The sequence below is a fragment of the Notolepis coatsorum genome (assembly GCF_963971535.1).
Source record: "Notolepis coatsorum genome assembly, chromosome: 14".
Classification (NCBI taxonomy): Eukaryota; Metazoa; Chordata; class Actinopteri; order Aulopiformes; family Paralepididae; genus Notolepis; species Notolepis coatsorum.
Window position 1 is genome coordinate 1,473,580 of NC_140178.1, and position 26,077 is coordinate 1,499,656.

General features: G+C 42.1%; 1 protein-coding gene across 4 annotated transcripts in view; it reads left to right on the plus strand.

The window, feature by feature from the left end:
• nprl3 (NPR3-like, GATOR1 complex subunit) overlaps positions 1–26,077 on the plus strand; it is a 285,213-nt gene that overhangs the window by 22,546 nt on the left and 236,590 nt on the right. For all 4 annotated transcript variants that reach the window (XM_084329526.1, XM_084329527.1, XM_084329529.1 and 1 more), the window contains 6 exons: positions 10,481–10,555; positions 14,876–15,029; positions 15,999–16,080; positions 18,338–18,475; positions 19,636–19,792; positions 25,812–25,918. In XM_084329526.1, the coding sequence (XP_084185652.1) occupies positions 10,481–10,555; positions 14,876–15,029; positions 15,999–16,080; positions 18,338–18,475; positions 19,636–19,792; positions 25,812–25,918 (713 nt within the window). The remainder of the gene's footprint in view (positions 1–10,480; positions 10,556–14,875; positions 15,030–15,998; positions 16,081–18,337; positions 18,476–19,635; positions 19,793–25,811; positions 25,919–26,077) is intronic.

The following is a 26,077-nucleotide window of genomic DNA, read 5'->3' on the forward strand; positions in this document are numbered from 1 at the left end:
TCATAGGGTTATAGGGTCATGGTCATCATCGATTGTGTCTGGGAGTCGGGGCAGTTCTATGAGCCTCGCCACGGGACGGGTGTAAGTGCGACCCTGGACGAGCACTTCAGCTGCTCGGACCTTGCCGTCGGCACCGGTGATCACTTTGCTTACGCGGCCGGCCGGCCACATAGCTCTGGGCAGTGATTGATCAATAATCATGACGACTGTTCCTTCTGTCAAATTGTCTCTCTGGGCTCGCTGCAGTAGAAGCAATTCTGCTTCCTCGTAGTTAGCTGCTGACATATCAGCGGGGGACTTGCACTCCGGGTGGTACCGCAGGAATGTTCTTTGTTGTGCACTCTCTATGGACGTGCAATCGTCTATGTTAGGGTCGGTGGAGGCTACGGTGCTCAATCCACAGAACACAGACTTCTTATTTTCCACCTCCTCTGGACTTGCTTCCCTCGGGATAGGCATGGGCCACTGTCCTTCCGGGAGTCTTAGGAATGCGGGGCCGTCACTGTAGACATTGCGACGGGTGAGGTCATCCAGGGGCATCCCCCGGGTGATGACGTCAGCTGGGTTCTGTTTTGTATCAACGTAGCGCCACTCTGTTTCTCCGGTTAACTCTTCGGTTAAGTCTTGAATCTCGGTGACTCTGACTCCCACGAAGACTTTGTACTTGCATGAGTCCGATTTGATCCAGGCGAGTACCGTCGTGGAATCTGACCACAGGATTGTTCTAGACACCGGTATGGTGAGCTCACGTTGGATGAGCGTGGCTAGGTGCGCTCCGGCTAGGGCTGCGCAGAGCTCTAGACGTGGGATAGATTATTGCTTGCGTGGGGCTATTCTCGAGCGGGCGAGGACAAATGCTGTGTAGATCTCTCCCCCCTTCTCTTGGGCCCGCAAGTAGGCTAATGATCCGTATGCGACCTCTGAGGCGTCACTGAAGACGTGTAAGTCCATTTTACATGTCTCTGGCCTCACCGTGGGTGGGAAGTAGCTTCGGCGCATATTAACGCCTGGGAGTGAGTGGAGCTCCATCTCCCACTCTCTCCAGGTGGATGCAAGATGTGCGGGAATGGGGTCGTCCCAGCCCTGGTCCTTGTCCCACAATGCTCGTACAATCATTTTTGCCCTGGTGGTGTACGGTAGAATACATCCTAGCGGGTCATATTGTCGGGCGAGTGTTGTGTACACACTCCGTCTGGTGGTCGGCGCCGCCGCCGGCCTTCCCTGCTCCGTAGTCAGGGGCTTGTGTCTGTAGTGAAGCGAATCTGTTTTGAATCGCCACACCAATCCCAGGGTCATCTCCTGGGCTTCTCCCGGGATTGTAGCCATCCAGGTCTCGCTGCTGGCTGCCTTGTCCTCGGAGGAGAGGCTGCGCAGTACTTGCGGATCGCTGCTGGCCCACTGCCTGAGATCAAAGCCGCCTTTGATCAATGAGGCGCGGAGTTTAATCAGGAGAGCCTCGGCTTCTTCCTGGGTTGAAAGGCTTTGTAGACAGTTGTCTACGTAGAAGCTGTTCTTTACGCTGTGTCGGACCTCTTCGTCCGCTGCTGGGTCCTCTGCTACATGTTTCTGTAGTGCAAATGTAGCACAGCAGGGGCTGCACGTCGTTCCGAAGGGGAGGACTTCCCATTGGTAGATGGCTGGGTGCTCATCTCCTGGCTTCTCTCTCCATAGGAACCGTAACAGGGGCTTGTCCGCCTCTACTAATCTCACCTGCAGGAACATTCCTTTAATGTCCCCGCTGATGGCCACCTTTTCCTGGCGGAAGCGGAGTAGAACGCAGAGTAGGGAGGGGCCGAGTGTGGGACCGGGCAGTAACTCTTTATTCAGATTTTGGGATCCGATCTGGTAGCTGCAGTTAAATACTATGCGGTCTTTACCGTTGTGATGGACCTTGTGGTGAGGCACGTACCACGATTCAGTGGTCTGGTCAGCCTCTTTAATGTCCATCTTTGTGACGTGTCCCGCTGTGATGAGCTTCTCAATCTCAGCGCGGTATACACTCTCTTGGGCGGGGTTCTTGGCTAAGCGCCGCTCCGTGTTCAGCAGGTACCGTTCTGTGGCGTCTGTCTTGGCGTGGAAAGTAGGCATTCCTTCTCGCCGCAGGAGTGGCGTGGCATATCTCAACACGCCGTTGACCGGGACTCTCTTGGTCCCTGTCTCGAGGAGGTGAATGGCGTAAATGTCATCTTTAGAGCGAATGTCTTTCTTTCCGTTCTTAAAGGGCATTTGTTCCAAGGTCCATAGCCGCTCTACGTGTTGCAGGAGTGCGGTTTCTCCCTCTGTGACTCGGGAGTGGAGACATCTAGTGGCTGTACTTCGGTTGAGAGATTTGGCGAGCGGGCCTTGGAGAGTCCATCCCAAACGGGTCTCGACTGCTGCAGGACAGCCTCGGGGTCCGGTATGAACCCGGTCTATCGGGACAATGAGGTCTGCATGGTCGGAGCCTATCAACAGGGTCGGCATAGCATTGTCTATGAGCGGGATCGGTAACTTGCGCAGATGTGCATATTTCTCCATCAGCTTGGCGACGGGGTATGTGTACCGCGACAGTCCTATTTCTTGGCTGGTGAAAGCGTCTGTAATCTGGTACCGTCGCTCAGGCTGGCCGCTTGCTGCGATAGAGAATGAGACATTCTCGCCCTTTATCGTCTTCAAATCTCGTCTTATTGTCCGAATTGTCATTTGGGTTTCGCTTCCCCGCAGCCCTAGCTGGGCCGCAGCGGAGGCGAGCAGAAGGGTCTTCTCGGACCCGTCATCGAGGACGGCGTAAGTGTCCAGGACTTTATTCTGGTAGCTTAGTGTCACACGCACTACTTTTAGGAGTACTCGGGCTCCACTGCTGCTGGCGGGATCGATGTACATGACGCTCGCTTTGCTGCTGGATGGTGCGGGTGAAGGGCGCCGTCTGTTACTGTCGTGAAGTATGTCCAGATGGGCTCCATCGCACTTGGTGCACCTTTTCTTTAAGCGGCATTCGGCTGCCATGTGTGAGCGCGCACAGCGAAAACAGCGCTTGTTGGACTTTATCCATTGACTTGCTTCCTCCGCGTTCAGCTTGGGGAAGGAGTCACATTGCGCTAGCCAGTGTTCTTTCTCACAGTAGGGGCACACTATCTTCCACTTCTCCGTTCTGGAGGGGGTACTGTGGCTCCTGCTGCTCGGTACTGACTCCGATTGGTGCATCACAGTCACCGATCTTCTTCCATCATTTAGTCGTCTGGTTCCTTCTCTGGAGCCAGGGGTGCTCCGTCCGAATGTATCTAGCCGTAGGCTGCTGACTTCTCTCGCCAGGAAGTCTGCTAGATCGAGGAGGTTCGGTTCGGGGCCATTCGGGTCTCGGTGGTCCCTCTGTCGCCTAAAACGCTCCTGTCGAGCGGGCGGCAGCTTCTCCAAGATCCTTTCCACATTTGAGTTGGCGTAAAGTTCATGCCTCCCCTTCTCTCTCTGCGCTCCCAACATCCCTACCAGGGACTGCACTCTGATGGACAGGTCGTCCAGTGCTCGATTGTCTATTGCTGGGGGTAAGCGGTCGATGTGTCGGATCTCCTGGATCACGTAATCCCATATGCGCCCATACCTCTGGTCCAATGCTACCAGCGCTGCTGTGTATGGGGTGGTGGAAGTCGCGTAGGCGAGCGCTATATTATGTGCGCGGGGCACCTTTAAGTGCTTCAGTAGGATGGCGTATTTGTGGCGTTCATCCAATACATCCACCAACATGGTCTCCAGACACATGCGGAGTTCTGTATACTGGGCCCGGTTCTCTTGGGTGAAGTCGGGTACCATAGGCGTGCCAATGTATGACGCTGACTGTGTATACATCGGCGAGCGTTGGGGGAGAGGCCTCCTAGGCGAGTCTCCTCCCGCTCCTTGGTATGGGCTGGTACCGGCAGTGTACCATGGCCCGCTTGTCCAGGTGCTGTTCCTCGGTGCGGGTCGTGCGTCGTGCTCACCCGTGTATAGAGTCGGGGGTCTGTAGCGCAGCTCCGCGGGAGTATAGCCTGGGCTGTACCGGACCTCCTGGTCCGGTAGAGTACTGTGCTGTCGTCGGGCGTGGTTCTCCTCCTCTTCCTCTTCGTCTTCAGTTAGGTCATCCAGTGCTTGTAGTCTCTGGTTTAGCCTCTCCACAGGATATGCTGCTCCTTCCCGGTTGCTAGGTCTCGCTTGGACCGGTGGGGGGAGGTGGTCTGTGGGGTATAGACCTCGTCTGTTGGTCAAGTTCAGGGTTGTTTACTCGGCTAGGGGATGCCGCCCTGGAGGTGTGTCTAGACGAGTTCCTGGAGCCTCTGGCGGAGGGAGAGGGTGTTGTCCGTCTGATCAGCTGTTCTATTAGTTGCGCTTGCTGTCTGTCGCGCTCTGCGTCCCGTAGAGCACCAGCAGCTGCTCGCTGGCTGTCTGCTCGGTCTCGGGCCACATTCTCTTCTCTCTGAATGCGTCTTAGTTCTAGACGTATATGCTCTTCTTCGCTCCGCTGCTGGATCTGCAGTCGGTCGCGTTCAGCAGCGGCGTTCAGGCTGATGAGGAAGGCCTGCTGTAGGGTCCTCTCTGCCTCGCTGGGAGAAGGCGGTTGTATAGGGGAGCCTTCCCTCGGGGTACTCCTTGCGGAGCCTTGGAGCTCTATCTCCACGGTGCTCTCCCCGTCTTCTTCCGTGCCGAGTTCTCTCTCGGTAGCGTTGTATTCCTCCCGGGACTCATCGGGGACTACTTCTTCAGTACTGGCGGGGTGTGAAGTCATGTCTGGTTCCCACTGGTCCCCACCGTGAACTTGGTCAGTTACATTAGAGCCCGTAGGGGCCTCTATGGTCGGGGTAGTCTGGGCGTTGGGGTTAGACATACTTTTACTTTCTAGTTTTACCGCGTTTACTGTTAGTAGAAGACTAGGTTGTTGACTGACAGCGTAAGCCTCTAAGTACTGAGGGAGCCGTCGTTCGCGCTGCGGGCGTTGGTTAGGAGGATCGTTTCGTGGAGTGTTCATCATAGACCATTTCAATATTAATAACACTATATTAATATTACACTAATTACCCTCCGGCTCGAAGGACCAATTGTAACTGAGGGGTACAATTCCCTGACTGTATTACTAGATATGATACTTACTACCACTACCTTTGTACTTAATATTCGGCCACCCAGTACACGGCATAAATATATTATGATGAACACTGTCACGTAGATGAAACGGATCCAACACAAATGTACGAATTAGAAATAGGTCTTTATTTCTACACAGCGATGGTGTGTAGAGCAAGCACTTAATCAAATCAATCACATTTATGAATGGAAATTAGTATGCACTTTTATGGCAAGAGTATTCGTCGGTATATCAATAGAGAATGTCCAATCTCTGAAGGCGCAGGTGGTACATATACGACCTGGAATAGTTTAAGGAATAACAGCAATGATACTTTAATGATTATATACTGGATACGCTAGGGGGGGTTAATCCGGTCGCTTGTAAGCCGACAGGAGTAGGAGGGGGGGGGGGGTAGAATCCGGCTGCCTCATCCGGCCAAGGGTATCCCAGGTGAACCCACTGTAGTGCCGTTCAATGCGCCGGCGATCCTTGGACCACAGATGAAAGCAGGTGGACTCTTTGTGGGCCGGCTCTCTCCGGTCCACGGGGGAGAGACGTGAAGCGACCTCGTCTTGCAGAGCGTCTCCTCACCTTGCGTCCTCTCCAGGGGGGGGGGTTCCAACACACGGCAGTGTCGGGGGTCTTTATCCATGGAATAATCAAAGTATACAAAGCATAATCCGTGCCTGGGAAGGCGGGCTGTCGTCGGTAGAATAATCCGGTATACAGGTCCACTCGCTCGTCGGCTCTGGGGCTCCTCGGGTGCAGCTTCACGTGGGGTCAACCACCCTGGATAAGCAGCCAGTTCTCTGCCCGAAACAATGGGGTAGTGACTACGGTAGTATTCTCACCGCACGAAGCACTATATATTAACAGACTATTATTAGCTTAATAGACTACGTCCAACTCGACGATATAGTGCCAAATATGACTATTCAAATATTAATATACACGATGTCTCAATACCGATGGTAGGCGAACTTGGCCTTACTCCCACACGTGGCGTTGCGGGGAGGCTTTACGTCTGTGACTCTATTGGAGGGTAAGAAACTGGACTGAAAAGAAAGTCCTACTTTAGTAGCGCAGTATATATACGCACTATGAACAAATAGTCCCATTAGTGGTGCGGTAGCCAGATTCCTACGCGGAACTAGGACTTGTTCGTACATGTGGAGCGGTACGTTTGAACTGGGTCTGAGGGGTATGGCAGCCTGGCACCAAGGTCTCGACCAATAGTAGAATGGAGACTATTATGGGATGTTCAGTAGGCTAGAATGGATATTCAATGCATATTGTACAAGGAATATACAAGGGATATCAGGGAATATTAGAGAATATACAAATACAATTAAATATATATATATAAATAAATATATATATTCGGTTTAATCTGGCCCTTCACAACACTAACAGTGTTTATTATTAAGAGTCAGATAGTCCTAACAGTGTTTATTATTAAGAGTCAGATAGTCCTAACAGTGTTTATTATTAAGAGTCAGACAGTCCTAACAGTGTTTATTATTAAGAGTCAGACAGTCCTAACAGTGTTTATTATTAAGAGTCAGATAGTCCTAACAGTGTTTATTATTAAGAGTCAGACAGTCCTAACAGTGTTTATTATTAAGAGTCAGACAGTCCTAACAGTGTTTATTATTAAGAGTCAGATAGTCCTAACAGTGTTTATTATTAAGAGTCAGATAGTCCTAACAGTGTTTATTATTAAGAGTCAGACAGTCCTAACAGTGTTTATTATTAAGAGTCAGACAGTCCTAACAGTGTTTATTATTAAGAGTCAGACAGTCCTAACAGTGTTTATTATTAAGAGTCAGACAGTCCTAACAGTGTTTATTATTAAGAGTCAGACAGTCCTAACTAACAGTGTTTATTATTAAGAGTCAGACAGTCCTAACAGTGTTTATTACTAAGAGTCAGATAGTCCTAACAGTGTTTATTATTAAGAGTCAGACAGTCCTAATAGTGTTTATTATTAAGAGTCAGGCAGTCCTAACAGTGTTTATTATTAAGAGTCAGACAGTCCTAACAGTGTTTATTATTAAGAGTCAGATAGTCCTAACAGTGTTTATTATTAAGAGTCAGACAGTCCTAACAGTGTTTATTATTAAGAGTCAGACAGTCCTAACAGTGTTTATTATTAAGAGTCAGATAGTCCTAACAGTGTTTATTATTAAGAGTCAGATAGTCCTAACAGTGTTTATTATTAAGAGTCAGACAGTCCTAACAGTGTTTATTATTAAGAGTCAGACAGTCCTAACAGTGTTTATTATTAAGAGTCAGACAGTCCTAACAGTGTTTATTATTAAGAGTCAGACAGTCCTAACAGTGTTTATTATTAAGAGTCAGACAGTCCTAACTAACAGTGTTTATTATTAAGAGTCAGACAGTCCTAACAGTGTTTATTACTAAGAGTCAGATAGTCCTAACAGTGTTTATTATTAAGAGTCAGACAGTCCTAATAGTGTTTATTATTAAGAGTCAGGCAGTCCTAACAGTGTTTATTATTAAGAGTCAGACAGTCCTAACAGTGTTTATTATTAAGAGTCAGACAGTCCTAACAGTGTTTATTATTAAGAGTCAGACAGTCCTAACAGTGTTTATTATTAAGAGTCAGACAGTCCTAACAGTGTTTATTATTAAGAGTCAGACAGTCCTAACAGTGTTTATTATTAAGAGTCAGGCAGTCCTAACGGTGTTTATTATTAAGAGTCAGACAGTCCTAACAGTGTTTATTATTAAGAGTCAGACAGTCCTAACAGTGTTTATTATTAAGAGTCAGGCAGTCCTAACGGTGTTTATTATTAAGAGTCAGACAGTCCTAACAGTGTTTATTATTAAGAGTCAGATAGTCCTAACAGTGTTTATTATTAAGAGTCAGACAGTCCTAACAGTGTTTATTATTAAGAGTCAGACAGTCCTAACAGTGTTTATTATTAAGAGTCAGACAGTCCTAACAGTGTTTATTACTAAGAGTCAGATAGTCCTAACAGTGTTTATTATTAAGAGTCAGACAGTCCTAACAGTGTTTATTACTAAGCGTCAGACAGTCAGGGTTGTGGTTTGATAAGCTGAATGGGGCGTCTCATTGCAACGTGTTTATCTGACTTGGTGGAAGCTGCGGCTCTTCGGCTCATGACCTTGGCAGTGACCCCGTGACCAAACTTAACATTTAAAATAGGGCTGTCGGTATAGAAGACCTTAACTCACATTAACCCTTTAACCGCCTTTCAGCTTCAACGCTCCTGATAACTCTTGACATGCAAACCAGGAGAGTCATGACTGACCAGACATTATACAGAGTTTCTGAACTGACTTTTGGATTATTAGACCAAGTTCAAGTTCAAGTTTCAAGTTTCTTTATTAGTTGTCATACAGAAGTACCGAATACTTTTATATAAAATGCTTCTTTCTGTTACGCTCCAGAGATTGTGCTAGATAAAAATAGATGAGTATAAAATAAGTATAGCAAGTATAAAATAGAAGTCAAGTACGTAGACAAAAGTGTTCAGTATGTACATATATACAATGTACAATGCAGAGTAGAAGTAACTGAGTTACCATACAATATACTATACAGTGCAAAGGATGAGGTATAATTTAGGTACAATTTACTGTAAGGTGTAATGAGGTATGGGTTGTAGTGCAAATTCTTTACCAATAAATATAAAGTGTGTTTAGGTGTTCTAAAGTGGGTAAAGTGAGTGTGTGCGTGTGGATGTGTGTGCTGTGAGTGCATTTGATGGTTGTTACATAGTGTTATTGTCGTTGAGCATCCTGATGGCCTGAGGATAGAAGCTCCTTCTGAGTCTCTCTGTTGTATTTATATACCAAGTTGTATAATTGAAGCAGTGATAAAATGTCATCGATATTCTACTTTCTTTTGGCATATTTTATTTGTAAAGCTTAAATGTTAAATGTTCTGTTTATATAAAAAGGAGTTTGTGATACGGTGTTAATTTTTCAGTCCATCAATCAATCCGTCCATCATTCATCAATCAATCAGTATTAGTAGTAGTAGTAGCAGTAAGATAAGATAAGATATTCCTTTATTGATACCCTTGGGGAAATTCAGGGTAGTAGTAATAATAGTAATAGTAATTGTGGTAGAAATGGATCTCAACATCAGTACTCGATAAAATAGTCATGGAGTACAATTATGGAATACCAACTTAATCAATACCCTTATTGATTCATTCTGTCTTTTTCTGTATATGCAATGAGACCCAAAATGCGTTGATGTCAAAAATTATAATTAAACCTTATTACTGTTATCTATAGCAACCAAACACCTGAGTTGAAATATCTATGTGATAATTGTAATAATAATGTAAAATGCACGTGAATACGTGAATAATTCGATTTTTGTTTTCCGTTTTCAACATAATATGGTGGTTGTTTATTATATATATATATCTTTTTATCATTATAGTATTTACTGGTGTTTAAGATTCTCAATTAGGTGTGTTTAATATTCTCAATATTCTTGAATATAATTGTTTTATTTTAAAGTAATTGCTCAGTGTGTGTTGTATTTACAGTATATGTTCATATAATTCATATATATATAATCCATATATGTAATATTAATTTAAATGCTATATGTTCTTATAAAGTAGGTAGCTGCTATAGGTATTCTAAAGGGCTTACTGTACCGTCGACCACATTCACACAGCGGTGATTTAGCTTTTTAATCTCCTCATCCTGCGACTAACTCTAACCACTGTTGTTTTATTTAATCTCCTGTCACTCATCCTGTAACTAACTCTAACCACTGTTGTTTTATTTAATCTCCTGTGTCAGTCATCCTGTGACTAACTCTAACCACTGTTGTTTTATTTAATCTCCTGTGTCAGTCATCCTGTGACTCTAACCACTGTTGTTTTATTTAATCTCCTGTGTCAGTCATCCTGTGACTCTAACCACTGTTGTTTTATTTAATCTCCTGTGTCAGTCATCCTGTGACTCTAACCACTGTTGTTTTATTTAATCTCCTGTGTCAGTCATCCTGTGACTCTAACCACTGTTGTTTTATTTAATCTCCTGTGTCAGTCATCCTGTGACTGTAACTCTAACCACGTTGTTTTATTTAATCTCCTGTGTCAGTCATCCTGTGACTCTAACCACGTTGTTTTATTTAATCTCCTGTGTCAGTCATCCTGTGACTCTAACCACGTTGTTTTATTTAATCTCCTGTGTCAGTCATCCTGTGACTCTAACCACTGTTGTTTTATTTAATCTCCTGTGTCAGTCATCCTGTGACTAACTCTAACCACTGTTGTTTTATTTAATCTCCTGTGCCGGTCATCCTGTGACTCTAACCACTGTTGTTTTATTTAATCTCCTGTGTCGGTCATCCTGTGACTCTAACCACGTTGTTTTATTTTTGTGCAGGTTTCCAAAACGGATCCTTCGCCCAAGCGGGAGATGCCCACCATGATCCTCTTCAGCGTGGTGTTCGCCCTGCGGGTGTGGAAACACGTGGTCTTATTTCATCTTATTATTTTGTATTTCTTTTAATTGATCAATATACCATTTTTTTTTTTTTTATCAAATGTTTTATTTTCTCTTTTTTTTTTTTTTTTTTTTTTTACATGAAACAAGACAAACAATACAGTAACAGTAATAATCAACAATAACTCACAGGACAATAACAGAAATAATAATAACAACAATAATGACAGTCCGGTAATTAAATCAGAATGAAAATAGACTAAAAGACATAAAAATTATAAATACAATACATGGACACTCGCTCGCTCTCCAATCAATATACAATTAATGTAATTTAGGATTTTAAGCTCTAAGAAAGATGTTTTTGTTGAGTGAATTGCGGTATCTGGTAACATAATCGATCATATTGTAAATGATACCCTAAATTCATGGCTATTTGTATTTGTCACGATGACCCAATTACATCAGATGGAGTTGGGGTGGGTTGTGTAAATGTACATGAAAGGGTTTCTGCTCACAAGGACAGAGACAACCACAATGATGTCATCTATAAATGCAATATAGCTAGTAGAGAGCCAGCCAACATGTAGCTATAGCTCGCTGTCCAGGGCAGGTATTAGGTAACAGTTAGTATATAATATATATATATATATATATTTATATATATATATATATATATATATAGCTAAACAAATCAAGCTGGTAGCTTAACATTCGTCTGCTTTAAATTAAATATTTTAATTTACTTACTTTCATTTAAAACCTCCAACAAATCAGAGCAGTTTTCACACATTGTTCATGAATAATAATTCAATATGAATTATAATATAATAATAATAATAATAATAATAATAATAAATAATAATAATAATAATAATAATAATAATAATAATAATAATAATAATAATAATAATATATATATATATATAGTATGCATATATATATGTATGTATGTATATACAGTATATATATATATATATAGTATGTATATATATGTATATATATATGTTATAATAATAGTAGTAATAATAATAATATATGACCACATATTGCAAACGACTGCCCATTGTTTTGTGTCAACAAAACCTTAACGTAGCAGGCAGCAGGCGGGCACCGTGGCACGTACAGTCTGCCCTGTATCTCCGATCAGCCTGCCACCCTGCCACCACCCACGCTGCGAGGCAGTGATAGTGTTCCTGTAGGTCCTCTATCAGCGCGGGGGCAGGGGGGTGGAGGGAGGGGCAGCCCAGTTAACCCCTTAATCATCCTGCCCAACGTGGCACAACCCTGCATTCCAGCTAACCCTCCTCACCCTACGGCACCCTGTGTTCCTCCGCACAGCTGAGCTGAAGTGCACGGTCACACCCCCCCCCCCCCCCCCCCAGCAGCTGATCCACTGTGACCCCATGACACCTCTCCTAAACATGACTCAGCTCAAATGTACATGCTGCCGCTGCTGCTGCTACAGTTGTTTCTATGTGTAAACAGTAATGCTTCCCCCTGTTGGTTTGGAGTAGAAATGAAAGTTCCCCCGCTCTCATTTCTATTTGAGAATATTTATTTACGCTGCTGTTTTAGATAGAAACGAATTAACAACGAATGATTTCCCAAAAGTGGGTTATTTATTTAATTCACGAATAGGTGATCTTCAAAATTATAATAAACAAATACATAAATAAATACGGTACCAGTCAAACGTTTGAGTACACTTGCTGCTGGAGGTTATTTTCATAACTAACAATGTTTAACGCTGTATACGTTTATTTACATATACTTGAAAATGTTACCTACAAAACAAGACATAAGCGGTATTGGAAATTGTTTCTAGATTGTGGTGTTTGATTCAACGTTGCTATAATTATTTGCATGTCATGTACAAATGATGGTGTGCAGTGGACTCTCCATCAGAACACACCCACCGTCTGTTGTTCATGTCCTTTCATTTCACATTCTTTAATGTCACGTCATTAATACATTTCTAGATTTTTTTACAGAATACAGAGTGAAATTATTTGGCCTTGGTTCCTCGACCATAAAATAAAATAAGATCAAATGTAACATTAGGAAAAAATACGAGCAGTAAATACGAGCAAGTACCAGTAGCTCGTGAAACGTATACAATAAAAAGTACAGTAAAAGTAGAATAAAAGTAGCAATGAAAGCAACACGTTGGTAATTTAATAAATAATTATTCCATCGTTGCCCACAAGTGTCCAACTACCCTCATTCACACTAATGTAGGAACGTTGTAAAACCATCTCTCATTCTCATCACCTTGAGCTCATAACTCAAAAACTATAATAGGCCATTTACATATCTCTAGACACTATATCTATATCTGTACATATCTCTAGACACTATATCTATATCTGTACATATCTCTAGACACTATATCTATATCTGTACATATCTCTTACCTACTCTTACTAGTTACACTGCTGGCCAGTATGACTTACTACCATAGTGTCTTTATACCTGTATCACTGTACATATTAATACTATATCTATATCTGTACATATCTCTTACCTACTCTTACTAGTTACACTGCTGGCCAGTATGACTTACTACCATAGTGTCTTTATACCTGTATCACTGTACATATTAATACTATATCTATATCTGTACATATCTCTTACCTACTCTTACTAGTTACACTGCTGGCCAGTAGGACTTACTACCATAGTGTCTTTATACCTGTATCACTGTACATATTAATACTATATCTATATCTGTACATATCTCTTACCTACTCTTACTAGTTACACTGCTGGCCAGTATGACTTACTACCATAGTGTCTTTATACCTGTATCACTGTACATATTAATACTATATCTATATCTATACATATCTCTTACCTACTCTTACTAGTTACACTGCTGGCCAGTATGACTTACTACCATAGTGTCTTTATACCTGTATCACTGTACATATTAATACTATATCTATATCTGTACATATCTCTTACCTACTCTTACTAGTTACACTGCTGGCCAGTATGACTTACTACCATAGTGTCTTTATACCTGTATCACTGTACATATTAATACTATATCTATATCTGTACATATCTCTTACCTACTCTTACTAGTTACACTGCTGGCCAGTATGACTTACTACCATAGTGTCTTTATACCTGTATCACTGTACATATTAATACTATATCTATATCTGTACATATCTCTTACCTACTCTTACTAGTTACACTGCTGGCCAGTATGACTTACTACCATAGTGTCTTTATACCTATCACTGTACATATTAATACTATATCTATATCTGTACATATCTCTTACCTACTCTTACTAGTTACACTGCTGGCCAGTAGGACTTACTACCATAGTGTCTTTATACCTGTATCACTGTACATATTAATACTATATCTATATCTGTACATATCTCTTACCTACTCTTACTAGTTACACTGCTGGCCAGTATGACTTACTACCATAGTGTCTTTATACCTGTATCACTGTACATATTAATACTATATCTATATCTATACATATCTCTTACCTACTCTTACTAGTTACACTGCTGGCCAGTATGACTTACTACCATAGTGTCTTTATACCTGTATCACTGTACATATTAATACTATATCTATATCTGTACATATCTCTTACCTACTCTTACTAGTTACACTGCTGGCCAGTATGACTTACTACCATAGTGTCTTTATACCTGTATCACTGTACATATTAATACTATATCTATATCTGTACATATCTCTTACCTACTCTTACTAGTTACACTGCTGGCCAGTATGACTTACTACCATAGTGTCTTTATACCTGTATCACTGTACATATTAATACTATATCTATATCTGTACATATCTCTTACCTACTCTTACTAGTTACACTGCTGGCCAGTATGACTTACTACCATAGTGTCTTTATACCTGTATCACTGTACATATTAATACTATATCTATATCTGTACATATCTCTTACCTACTCTTACTAGTTACACTGCTGGCCAGTATGACTTACTACCATAGTGTCTTTATACCTGTATCACTGTACATATTAATACTATATCTATATCTGTACATATCTCTTACCTACTCTTACTAGTTACACTGCTGGCCAGTATGACTTACTACCATAGTGTCTTTATACCTGTATCACTGTACATATTAATACTACAACTCTGTACATACATCTGATTATTACCATTACCCAGTAGTACTAATTTATATATTTTATATCCAGTCTAATCTCCTGTAAATTGTATATTACTGTTACTTTACTGTTACATTGTCACTCTGGTTGGACGACACACTTCTTCTGGTTGTAATGGTGCTGTGTGATGACATCATCGCCCCCTACAGGCCAACGCCGACCCGTCGGTCATCAGCTGCATGCACAACCTGTCGCGGCGCATCGCCATCGCCCTGCAGCACGAGGAGCGGCGCTGCCAGTACCTGACCCGCGAGGCCAAGCTGATGCTGTCGGTCCAGGACGAGGTCACCACCACCACCGAGAGTGAGTTAACCCTGACCCCTGACCCTGACCCCTGACCCTGTGAGACACACATTACACCACCACCACCGAGAGTGAGTTAACCCTGACCCTAACCCTGACCTGTAGGCGTCACTGTCCACAACGCCAGATTACCACCCTCGACTTCCCTCCCGCTAACTCAGCCAAACGAGTTAGTGTGACGATCGGCCCAAGCCGCAGGGCGATGCTGACTCCGGGAGTCGAGACCGCAACTCTGAACTTGAGTTGAACTTGAACTTGTGTACTCCCATTTTTCTGTAGTGGTTGCAAGATTCCATATTCCAATATTCCAGCATAGAGGTATAAGCTGGAAAACACCACTTATGCAGTACAGAAGTCTTATGCAGTACAGTTCCAAATGTGATAAAAATCCGTTCAGAAATGGGTCTTCGAGAGACGTCAGAGTAAAACCGACGCAAAAAATATATAAAAATAATCCATTTCCTCATCCACCGCCGTGTGTTCTGAAGTCTGATTCACTTCCCGTTTTCACTCGTCAACTTTCACCTAGATTCCTTATTCGCACCCCACCCCCCACCCCCCCCACCTGGGGTATCGTTGGAAACATACACTCATTGGCTACAGCGCTGACCAATCATTTTTGCCGTCAGTGGATGATTGGCAGTTCAGGAGCGCCTGCAGTCCGGGGTGGGTCATCTGACGCGCGGCGCGTAAAAAAAGACGCTCGCCTGACATATCGTCACGTAACTCGAGAACCGAGGCACGGATCTGGTCGAGTGAGGTGGCGTTCGAACGGCAACAAATAGATCTTTCGAGCTTAGCTTAGTGTATCACAAATTAATGGAAGTGGATACGGACCACTAACCTAGCTGTTAAAGCACAGGCCTCTCTGAACTCACTACGTTATCGTGTAACATTTCAGTATTTTTGCGTTGCAGTAGAAAATATAGTTAGTTGACACTGTAAGTATTTTCTGTTTTGCCCCATCAGTGGACGGAAGCCCTCAGTCCCCGTTCAGACAGATCCTCCCCAAGTGCAAGCTGGCGAGGGATCTGAAGGAGGCCTACGACAGGTGAGTGCACCAGACACTACCACAGGTCGGCACATGCTAACGGTGTGGTGTTTGTACGTTAAAGGGGAACTCCAACATTTTGGGAAATTAGCTTATTTAACATCTTCCCTGGAGTTAGACAAGAAGATACATACCTTTTTTGTCTCTGTGCGTGCATTTTAGCTTTGGGAATAGACGCTCCGTTAGCATAGCTTAGCTTCATCACTGGAAGTGAGGCAGGACAGTAGCCTTACAGTGCCTTACAGTGTATTGCAAGGTCTGACATTGACCAAATTTGATATGCATGACCTTGGTGGGCTCTAGGTCAACTCCTGAAAAGGGGGTCAATGTCATACCTTGCAATCAAAAGTTAGGGGGCGCACTGAAATTATGGCAAGGGTTATTAGCCCCCTAACTTTTGATTGCAAAGTCTGACATTGACCCCCTTTTCAGGAGTTGACCTAGAGCCCACCAAGGTCATGCATATCAAGTTTGGTCAATGTCAGACCTTGCAATACATTGTAAGGCACTGTAAGGCTACTGTCCTGCCTCACTTCCAGTGATGAAGCTAAGCTATGCTAACGGAGCGTCTATTCCCAAAGCTAAAATGCACGCACAGAGACAAAAAAGGTATGCATCTTCTTGTCTAACTCCAGGGAAGATGTTAAATAAGCTAATTTCCCAAAATGTTGGAGTTCCCCTTTAAGTCTGTGTACGACAGGTCGGCACATGCTAACAGTGTGGTGTTTGTACGTTAAGTCTGTGTACGACAGGTCAGCACATGCTAACGGTGTGGTGTTTGTACGTTAAGCCTGTGTACGACAGGTCAGCACATGCTAACGGTGTGGTGTTTGTACGTTAAGCCTGTGTACGACAGGTCAGCACATGCTAACGGTGTGGTGTTTGTACGTTAAGTCTGTGTACGACATGCTAACGGTGTGGTGTTTGTACGTTAAGTCTGTGTACGACATGCTAACGGTGTGGTGTTTGTACGTTAAGTCTGTGTACGACAGGTCAGCACATGCTAACGGTGTGGTGTTTGTACGTTAAGCCTGTGTACGACAGGTCAGCACATGCTAACGGTGTGGTGTTTGTACGTTAAGTCTGTGTACCACAGGTCAGCACATGCTAACGGTGTGGTGTTTGTACGTTAAGTCTGTGTACCACAGGTCGGCACATGCTAACGGTGTGGTGTTTGTACGTTAAGTCTGTGTACGACAGGTCGGCACATGCTAACGGTGTGGTGTTTGTACGTTAAGTCTGTGTACCACAGGTCAGCACATGCTAACGGTGTGGTGTTTGTACGTTAAGTCTGTGTACGACATGCTAACGGTGTGGTGTTTGTACGTTAAGTCTGTGTACGACAGGTCAGAACATGCTAACGGTGTGGTGTTTGTACGTTAAGTCTGTGTACGACAGGTCAGCACATGCTAACGGTGTGGTGTTTGTACGTTAAGTCTATGTACCACAGGTCGGCACATGCTAACGGTGTGGTGTTTGTACGTTAAGTCTGTGTACGACATGCTAACGGCGTGGTGTTTGTACGTTAAGTCTGTGTACGACATGCTAACGGTGTGGTGTTTGTACGTTAAGTCTGTGTACGACAGGTCGGCACATGCTAACGGTGTGGTGTTTGTACGTTAAGTCTGTGTACCACAGGTCAGCACATGCTAACGGTGTGGTGTTTGTACGTTAAGTCTGTGTACCACAGGTCAGCACATGCTAACGGTGTGGTGTTTGTACGTTAAGTCTGTGTACGACAGGTCAGCACATGCTAACGGTGTGGTGTTTGTATGTTAAGTCTGTGTACGACATGCTAACGGTGTGGTGTTTGTACGTTAAGTCTGTGTACGACATGCTAACGGTGTGGTGTTTGTACGTTAAGTCTGTGCACGACATGCTAACGGTGTGGTGTTTGTACGTTAAGTCTGTGTACGTTAAGCTAACGGTGTGATGTTTGTACGTCGTTAAGTCTGTGTACGACATGCTAACGGTGTGGTGTTTGTACGTTAAGTCTGTGTACGACATGCTAACGGTGTGGTGTTTGTACGTTAAGTCTGTGTACGACATGCTAACGGTGTGGTGTTTGTACGTTAAGTCTGTGTACGACATGCTAACGGTGTGGTGTTTGTACGTTAAGTCTGTGTACGACATGCTAACGGTGTGGTGTTTGTACGTTAAGTCTGTGTACGACATGCTAACAGTGTGGTGTTTGTACGTTAAGCTAACGGTGTGGTGTTTGTACGTTAAGCTAACGGTGTGGTGTTTGTACGTTAAGTCTGTGTACGACAGGTGTGGTCCGACTTCACGTCAACAACTGGCTGATGGTGAGCTTCTGTCTGCCTCACAAGATCCACCGGATCGGAGGAAACCACATCCCCCCAGAGAGACTGGAGAGCAGCCTCAGGGCCGTCAGGTGGGTGCAGCCTCAGGGCCGTCAGGTGGGTGCAGCCTCAGGGCCGTCAGGTGGGTGCAGCCTCAGGGCCGTCAGGTGGGTGCAGCCTCAGGGCCGTCAGGTGGGTGCAGCCTCAGGGCCGTCAGGTGGGTGCAGCCTCAGGGCCGTCAGGTGGGTGCAGCCTCAGGGCCGTCAGGTGGGTGCAGCCTCAAGCAGCTACCATACCAGGTCCACAAGATGGCTACTTTAACCCTTTCACTGCCACACGACATAAGGTCAACCCTTTACTATCACACAACCGACGGTCGCCGACGGTTGTGTGATAGTAAAGGGTTGACCTTATGTCGTGTGGCAGTGAAAGGGTTAAAAAAAACAGAGAATAATACACACTGAACTAGGAAGAACAGCTTTTTCAAGCTTCGCACCGTGGGCATGGAATGGGCTACAGGACCATATCCACACGGCTTGGTGGGCGGTATCATTTTTTTCATACCGTCATACCTTGCTGACATAATACCCCGGTATATGGGTATTATGACGGTGTGACTTTCATTTTCATCAGCGGGGAGGGGGGGGGGGGGAGCTAACAATATACTCGTTATCACCACATACATAACGGAGGCAATTTTCCACCCTACATTGTACATTGCTTTGACTGCCTATTATTTTTTCTCATTTGGATATATAAAAACTACGTTTATTTTATTTTTCATTATATGTTATATTATAAAAAAAATTATTAAATTATAATGTCAAATATTGTAAGGAAGGGGCAGGGCTTGATACGTTTTTTTTTTTTTTACTTCCCCCTGTTCCTTCTCGAACACTTATTGTATGGAAATAGTCTTTGACTATTTACCTTTTTGTTTTTTAAACTTGTTTTATGTTTCTATGTTCGAGACAAATAAAAATCAAATCAAATCAAATGTCTAGAAAAGCGCTTTATAAATGCAATGATCTTTCATTCACTGGCACCACAGACTTCACAGTGAGTGTTGTGTTGTGTTGTGTCGCCCCCTGCAGGCTGTACCACGCCTTGCTGCTGCTGGACAGTGAGAAGGCTCTGATGTTGTGTTGTGTTGTGCTGTGTCGCCCCCTGCAGGCCGTACCACGCCTTGCTGCTGCTGGACAGTGAGAAGGCTCTGATGTTGTGTTGTGTTGTGCTGTGTCGCCCCCTGCAGGCCGTACCACGCCTTGCTGCTGCTGGACAGTGAGAAGGCTCTGATTGGCCAGCTGCCTCTGGACTGCTCCCCCGCCGTGGTGCGCCTCATCAAGACCTGCTCCGCCGTCAAGAACCTGCAGCAGCTCGCGCAGGACGCTGACCTGGCTCTGCTGCAGGTAACCTGTCACATGACCTGTCACCTGACCTGGCCTGGCTCTGCTGCAGGTAACCAGTCACATCTTAACCCTTTCACTGCCACACTACAGAAGGTTAACTCTTTACTATCACACTACCGACGGTTACCGTCCATGGTTAACCTTCCGTGGCAGTGAAAGGGTTGACCTGCTGTTGTGTGGCAGTGAAAGGGTTAACCTTCTGTGTATTGTCGCAGTGAAAGGGTTAACCTTCTGTGTGTTGTCGCAGTGAAAGGGTCACCTAATGTATTTTGTAAAGCCCCGAAATCACATGGGCCGTACACGTCTTCTTTGAACAAGTCGAGAAGAAACATCACAATAAACCACCAACAGAAAAAACACCATGAAATCCGAATATGCGACACTCCCAGACATTATGATGAAGATGAAGATGAGGGGAAAACTCACTAAACCTCCCTAGATTAGATTATAATGTACTGTCATCATACAGCACAAGTACAGTACAACAGAAAGAAGTTTGGCATCCAACCAGAGTGCAAATGTAACAGTAAAGTGCAACAGTAATATACAATGTACCTGGAAAGAGTAATTCACGCCTTCATATCCTCACGCTTAGACTACTGTAACTCCCTGTACCTGGGGCTTAATAAATCCACCATAGCCCGTCTACAACTGCCCCAAAACGCTGCCGCTAGACTGCTCACAGGTACCCGGAAGAGAGCTCACATCACCCCTGTTCCTGCCTCCCTCCACTGGCTCCCGGTGCGCTTTAGAATAGAATTCAAGGTCCTCTTAATGGTGTACAAAGCCCTTAATGGTAAAGCCCCTGCTTACCTAGCAGACCTCCTCACCCCCTATATCAACGCCAGGGCCCTCAGATCGGCTGATAAGGGTCTCTTAACCACCCGTAGGTCTAATTTCACGTGCTTTTGCGGTCGCAGCCCCTGACCTCTGGAACAGCATCCCCATGTCCATTAAATCTGCCCCCTCCATCGAGTCTTTTAAATCAAAACTCAAAACCCACCTATAGCGCCTGGCCTTCCCTGACTCACTCTGACTCTGGCCGTACTTGTTGACGTGTTGTTCTGTTTTTCCTTTGTCTATCCGTTGATTTTATTTTATTTTCTGTTTATTTTACACTTTTCTTTGTACTTAGCTTAGCTATGTGAAGCACTTTGGTTGACAAGCATCATGTTTAAACGTGCTATACAAATAAATTTGATTGATTGATTGATTGATTGATGTACAGGAGATTAAAGTGGGTATAAAATATATAAATGAGTATAACTACTAATTAATAGAGCTAATCCGATGTATGTACAGAGTTGTTCATATGTATTAATTAATGTATTAATTCAGTGTTAATGCTAGTGATACAGATATAAAGACACTATGGTAGTAAGTCATACTGGCCAGCAGTGTAACTAGTAAGAGTAGGTAAGAGATATGTACAGATATAGATATAGTATTAATATGTACAGTGATACAGGTATAAAGACACTATGGTAGTAAGTCATACTGGCCAGCAGTGTAACTAGTAAGAGTAGGTAAGAGATATGTACAGATATAGATATAGTATTAATATGTACAGTGATACAGGTATAAAGACACTATGGTAGTAAGTCATACTGGCCAGCAGTGTAACTAGTAAGAGTAGGTAAGAGATATGTACAGATATAGATATAGTATTAATATGTACAGTGATACAGGTATAAAGACACTATGGTAGTAAGTCATACTGGCCAGCAGTGTAACTAGTAAGAGTAGGTAAGAGATATGTACAGATATAGATATAGTATTAATATGTACAGTGATACAGGTATAAAGACACTATGGTAGTAAGTCATACTGGCCAGCAGTGTAACTAGTAAGAGTAGGTAAGAGATATGTACAGATATAGTATCTACAGATATGTAAAATGATTATAATCAGGTATGTACAGACAGATGTGGATATATATATATATATATATATATATATATATATATATATATATATATATATATATATATATATATATATATATATATATATATATATATAATGATACAGTAAGCATAAATATATATATACGGTATATACAGCATTATTGTACATGCTATCATGCAGAGTTATATGGTGACATGTAGGTGTATCAGTAGGTATATAGAAGGATTGTATGCAGGTATATTCAGACGGCTGTCTTGCTTTTGTCATAGTGTGCTCTGCTTGAAAACGGCTCATGCAGCACATAGCATTACATACAATCATGTTGTGCATTTCATCACATTCATATAGATGTAGTATTTGATGTAGTATAGAAGATGGTCCTCATAATTGCACATAGTATCTTATAAGTACATTCCCAAAGTTGCAATTATGATATTATAATGGACTGCAATCTTGTAAGGGACAGGTTGTGTTCAGGCAGTGCAAGTCACATGGGTTGCAATATTAATGGTGTCATACTGCCATCTAGTGGACAGCATGTGTTATTACTGGAAATAGATCTGTGAGTTTCCAAGAAAGTGTGTGCCTGCCGCTACTAACTTATAATTTAATGTTCTCCTCATGGGGATTATGTATGTATGTATGTATGTATGTATGTATGTATGTATGTATGTATGTATGTATGTATGTATGTATGTATGTGTGTGTGTGTGTGTGTGTGTGTGTGTGTGTGTGTGTGTGTGTGTGTGTGTGTGTGTGTGTGTGTGTGTGTGTGTGTGTGTGTGTGTGTGTGTGTGTGTGTGTGTGTGTGTGTGTGTGTGTGTGTGTGTGTGTGTGTGTGTGTGTGTGTGTGTGTGTGTATATGTCTCTCTCTCTCTCTCTCTCTCTCTGTGTGTCGGATTACCATGAGATTCTTTGTGATCTATCTACTACTATGTTAATATGTCTATACTACTATCTACTGTGTTAATATGTCTATACTACTACCTACTATGTTAATGTCTATACTACTATATCTACTATGTTAATATGTCTATATTACTACCTACTATGTTAATATGTCTATACTACTATCTACTATGTTAATATGTCTATACTACTATATCTACTATGTTAATATGTCTATACTACTATCTACTATGTTAATATGTCTATACTACTATATCTACTATGTTAATATGTCTATACTACTATATCTACTATGTTAATATGTCTATACTACTATCTACTATGTTAAATGTCTATACTACTATCTACTATGTTAATATGTCTATACTACTATATCTACTATGTTAATATGTCTATACTACTATCTTCTATGTTAATATGTCTATACTCATCTACTATGTTAATATGTCTATACTACTATCTACTATGTTAATATGTCTATACTACTATCTACTATGTTAATATGTCTATATTACTATCTACTATGTTAATATGTCTATACTACTATCTACTATGTTAATATGTCTATATTACTACCTACTATGTTAATATGTCTATACTATCTACTATGTTAATATGTCTATACTACTATCTACTATGTTAATATGTCTATATTACTACCTACTATGTTAATATGTCTATACTATCTACTATGTTAATATGTCTATACTACTATCTACTATGTTAATATGACTATACTACTATCTACTATGTTAATATGACTATACTACTACCTACTATGTTAATATGACTATACTACTACCTACTATGTTAATATGTCTATACTACTACCTAGTATGTTAATATGTCTATACTACTATCTACTATGTTAATATGTCTATACTACTACCTACTATGTTAATATGTCTATACTACTATCTACTATGTTAATATGTCTATACTACTATCTACTATGTTAATATGTCTATACTACTATCTACTATGTTAATATGTCTATACTACTACCTACTATGTTAATATGTCTATACTACTATCTACTATGTTAATATGTCTATACTACTACCTACTATGTTAATATGTCTATACTACTACCTACTATGTTAATATGTCTATACTACTATCTACTATGTTAATATGTCTATACTACTATCTACTATGTTAATATGTCTATACTACTATCTACTATGTTAATATGTCTATACTACTATCTACTATGTTAATATGTCTATACTACTATCTACTGTGTTAATATGTCTATACTACTATCTACTATGTTAATATGTCTATACTACTACCTACTATGTTAATATGTCTATACTACTATCTACTATGTTAATATGTCTATACTACTACCTACTATGTTAATATGTCTATACTACTATCTACTGTGTTAATATGTCTATACTACTATCTACTATGTTAATATGTCTATACTACTATCTACTATGTTAATATGTCTATACTACTATCTACTATGTTAATATGTCTATACTACTATCTACTATGTTAATATGTCTATACTACTATCTACTATGTTAATATGTCTATACTACTATCTACTATGTTAATATGTCTATACTACTATCTACTATGTTAATATGTCTATACTACTATCTACTATGTTAATATGTCTATACTACTATCTACTATGTTAATATGTCTATACTACTATCTACTATGTTAATATGTCTATACTACTATCTACTATGTTAATATGTCTATACTACTACCTACTATGTTAATATGTCTATACTACTATCTACTATGTTAATATGTCTATATTACTACCTACTATGTTAATATGTCTATACTACTATGCACTATGTTAATATGTCTATACTACTATCTACTATGTTAATATGTCTATACTACTATCTACTATGTTAATATGTCTATACTACTATCTACTATGTTAATATGTCTATACTACTATCTACTATGTTAATATGTCTATACTACTATCTACTATGTTAATATGTCTATACTACTATCTACTATGTTAATATGTCTATACTACTATCTACTATGTTAATATGTCTATACTACTATCTACTATGTTAATATGTCTATATTACTACCTACTATGTTAATATGTCTATACTACTATCTACTATGTTAATATGTCTATACTACTATCTACTATGTTAATATGTCTATATTACTATGCACTCAACTTGTATGTCACTTTCTTAAAAGCTAAATGTAAAGACAGAATAATTTGATGAATGACTTAAGGATCACAGGTTTCAGGCGGTTATTGATCGCAAATAATTTGCAACCAAATCTGAAATATGATGACTTTATTTAAGTTTATGTTCATTTGACTCCTAAAATGGGGGGGGGGGGGGGCTGTGTATAAAGATGGCTGCATTCCTACACAGGTCACCTGATATGGATGTAAACAAACTCAAAATTATAGCTCAAAGTCTGACCTTTAACCTCATAGTGATAGTCCAACGACGTACAGAGTACAGAGACAAAACCACAAAAAGTGTTCACTGTCCAAGACTTATGGGCCGCACGCACTGTATATATATTATGTTGATGGCTGATTAGTCCTCCAGATCCAGAAATAATTTTTTTTTCTTTATTTTTTTTTAACTTTTTCTCAATTTTTTACAAATGTTCTCCCATCCCAATTTAGCCGTGCCAATTCTCCCCTCCCCTGTCTTGATCGTTGCTCGCATGTGCCCCCCACTGGCTGGTTGTAGGGAGGATAGAAGCCTTGCATCACGTGTCCCCTCCGGCACACGAGGAGGCAGCCAGTCACATCTTTTCACCTGCCAGCGTGGACTCTCAGTGGCGAGGTGTAACGTGTGGGAGGCTCACACTGCCCCCGCCATTTCCTGTCTCTGCTGTGCAGGCGTCCCCCAACCGACCTGTAGGAGTCGCTGTTCACAACGTCCAGATTACCACCCATCGACTTCCACCCACTGACTCTGCCAATTCAGCCAGTATGACGGCCGGCCCAAGCCGGAGGCAACGCTGACAGCCGGATTCGATACCGGTGTCTCTTGCGTTGGTGACGAGCGCAATGTCCGCTGCGCCACCCAGCCGCACCAGACATCCTTTTTGAACCCAGTAAGATGTTGGAAGTGGGGGAGATGGTGGAGCCCCCTGGTGGAGCCCCCTGGTGGAGCCCCCTGGTGGAGCGCTGGACTCTCCTGAGTCTCTAATAACTGTGTTTCTCTGTTTCCTCCAGATCTTCCAGATCGCTGCCCACCTGGTGTACTGGGGCAAGGCCATCATCGTGTACCCGCTCTGTGAGAACAACGTCTACATGCTGTCTCCTCACGCCAACATCTGCCTGTGAGTTTCACACTCAGCCAGTGAGCTAACAGGCTGCTTCCTCTCACCATCAGAAAGGTCTTTATTTACCCTGTTAAACTGTAGGGTCCCCCGCTGTTTTATCATCAATCGATCAATACAGACCGTATTAATCAACGTTGTGTTTCTTTTTCAAATGTA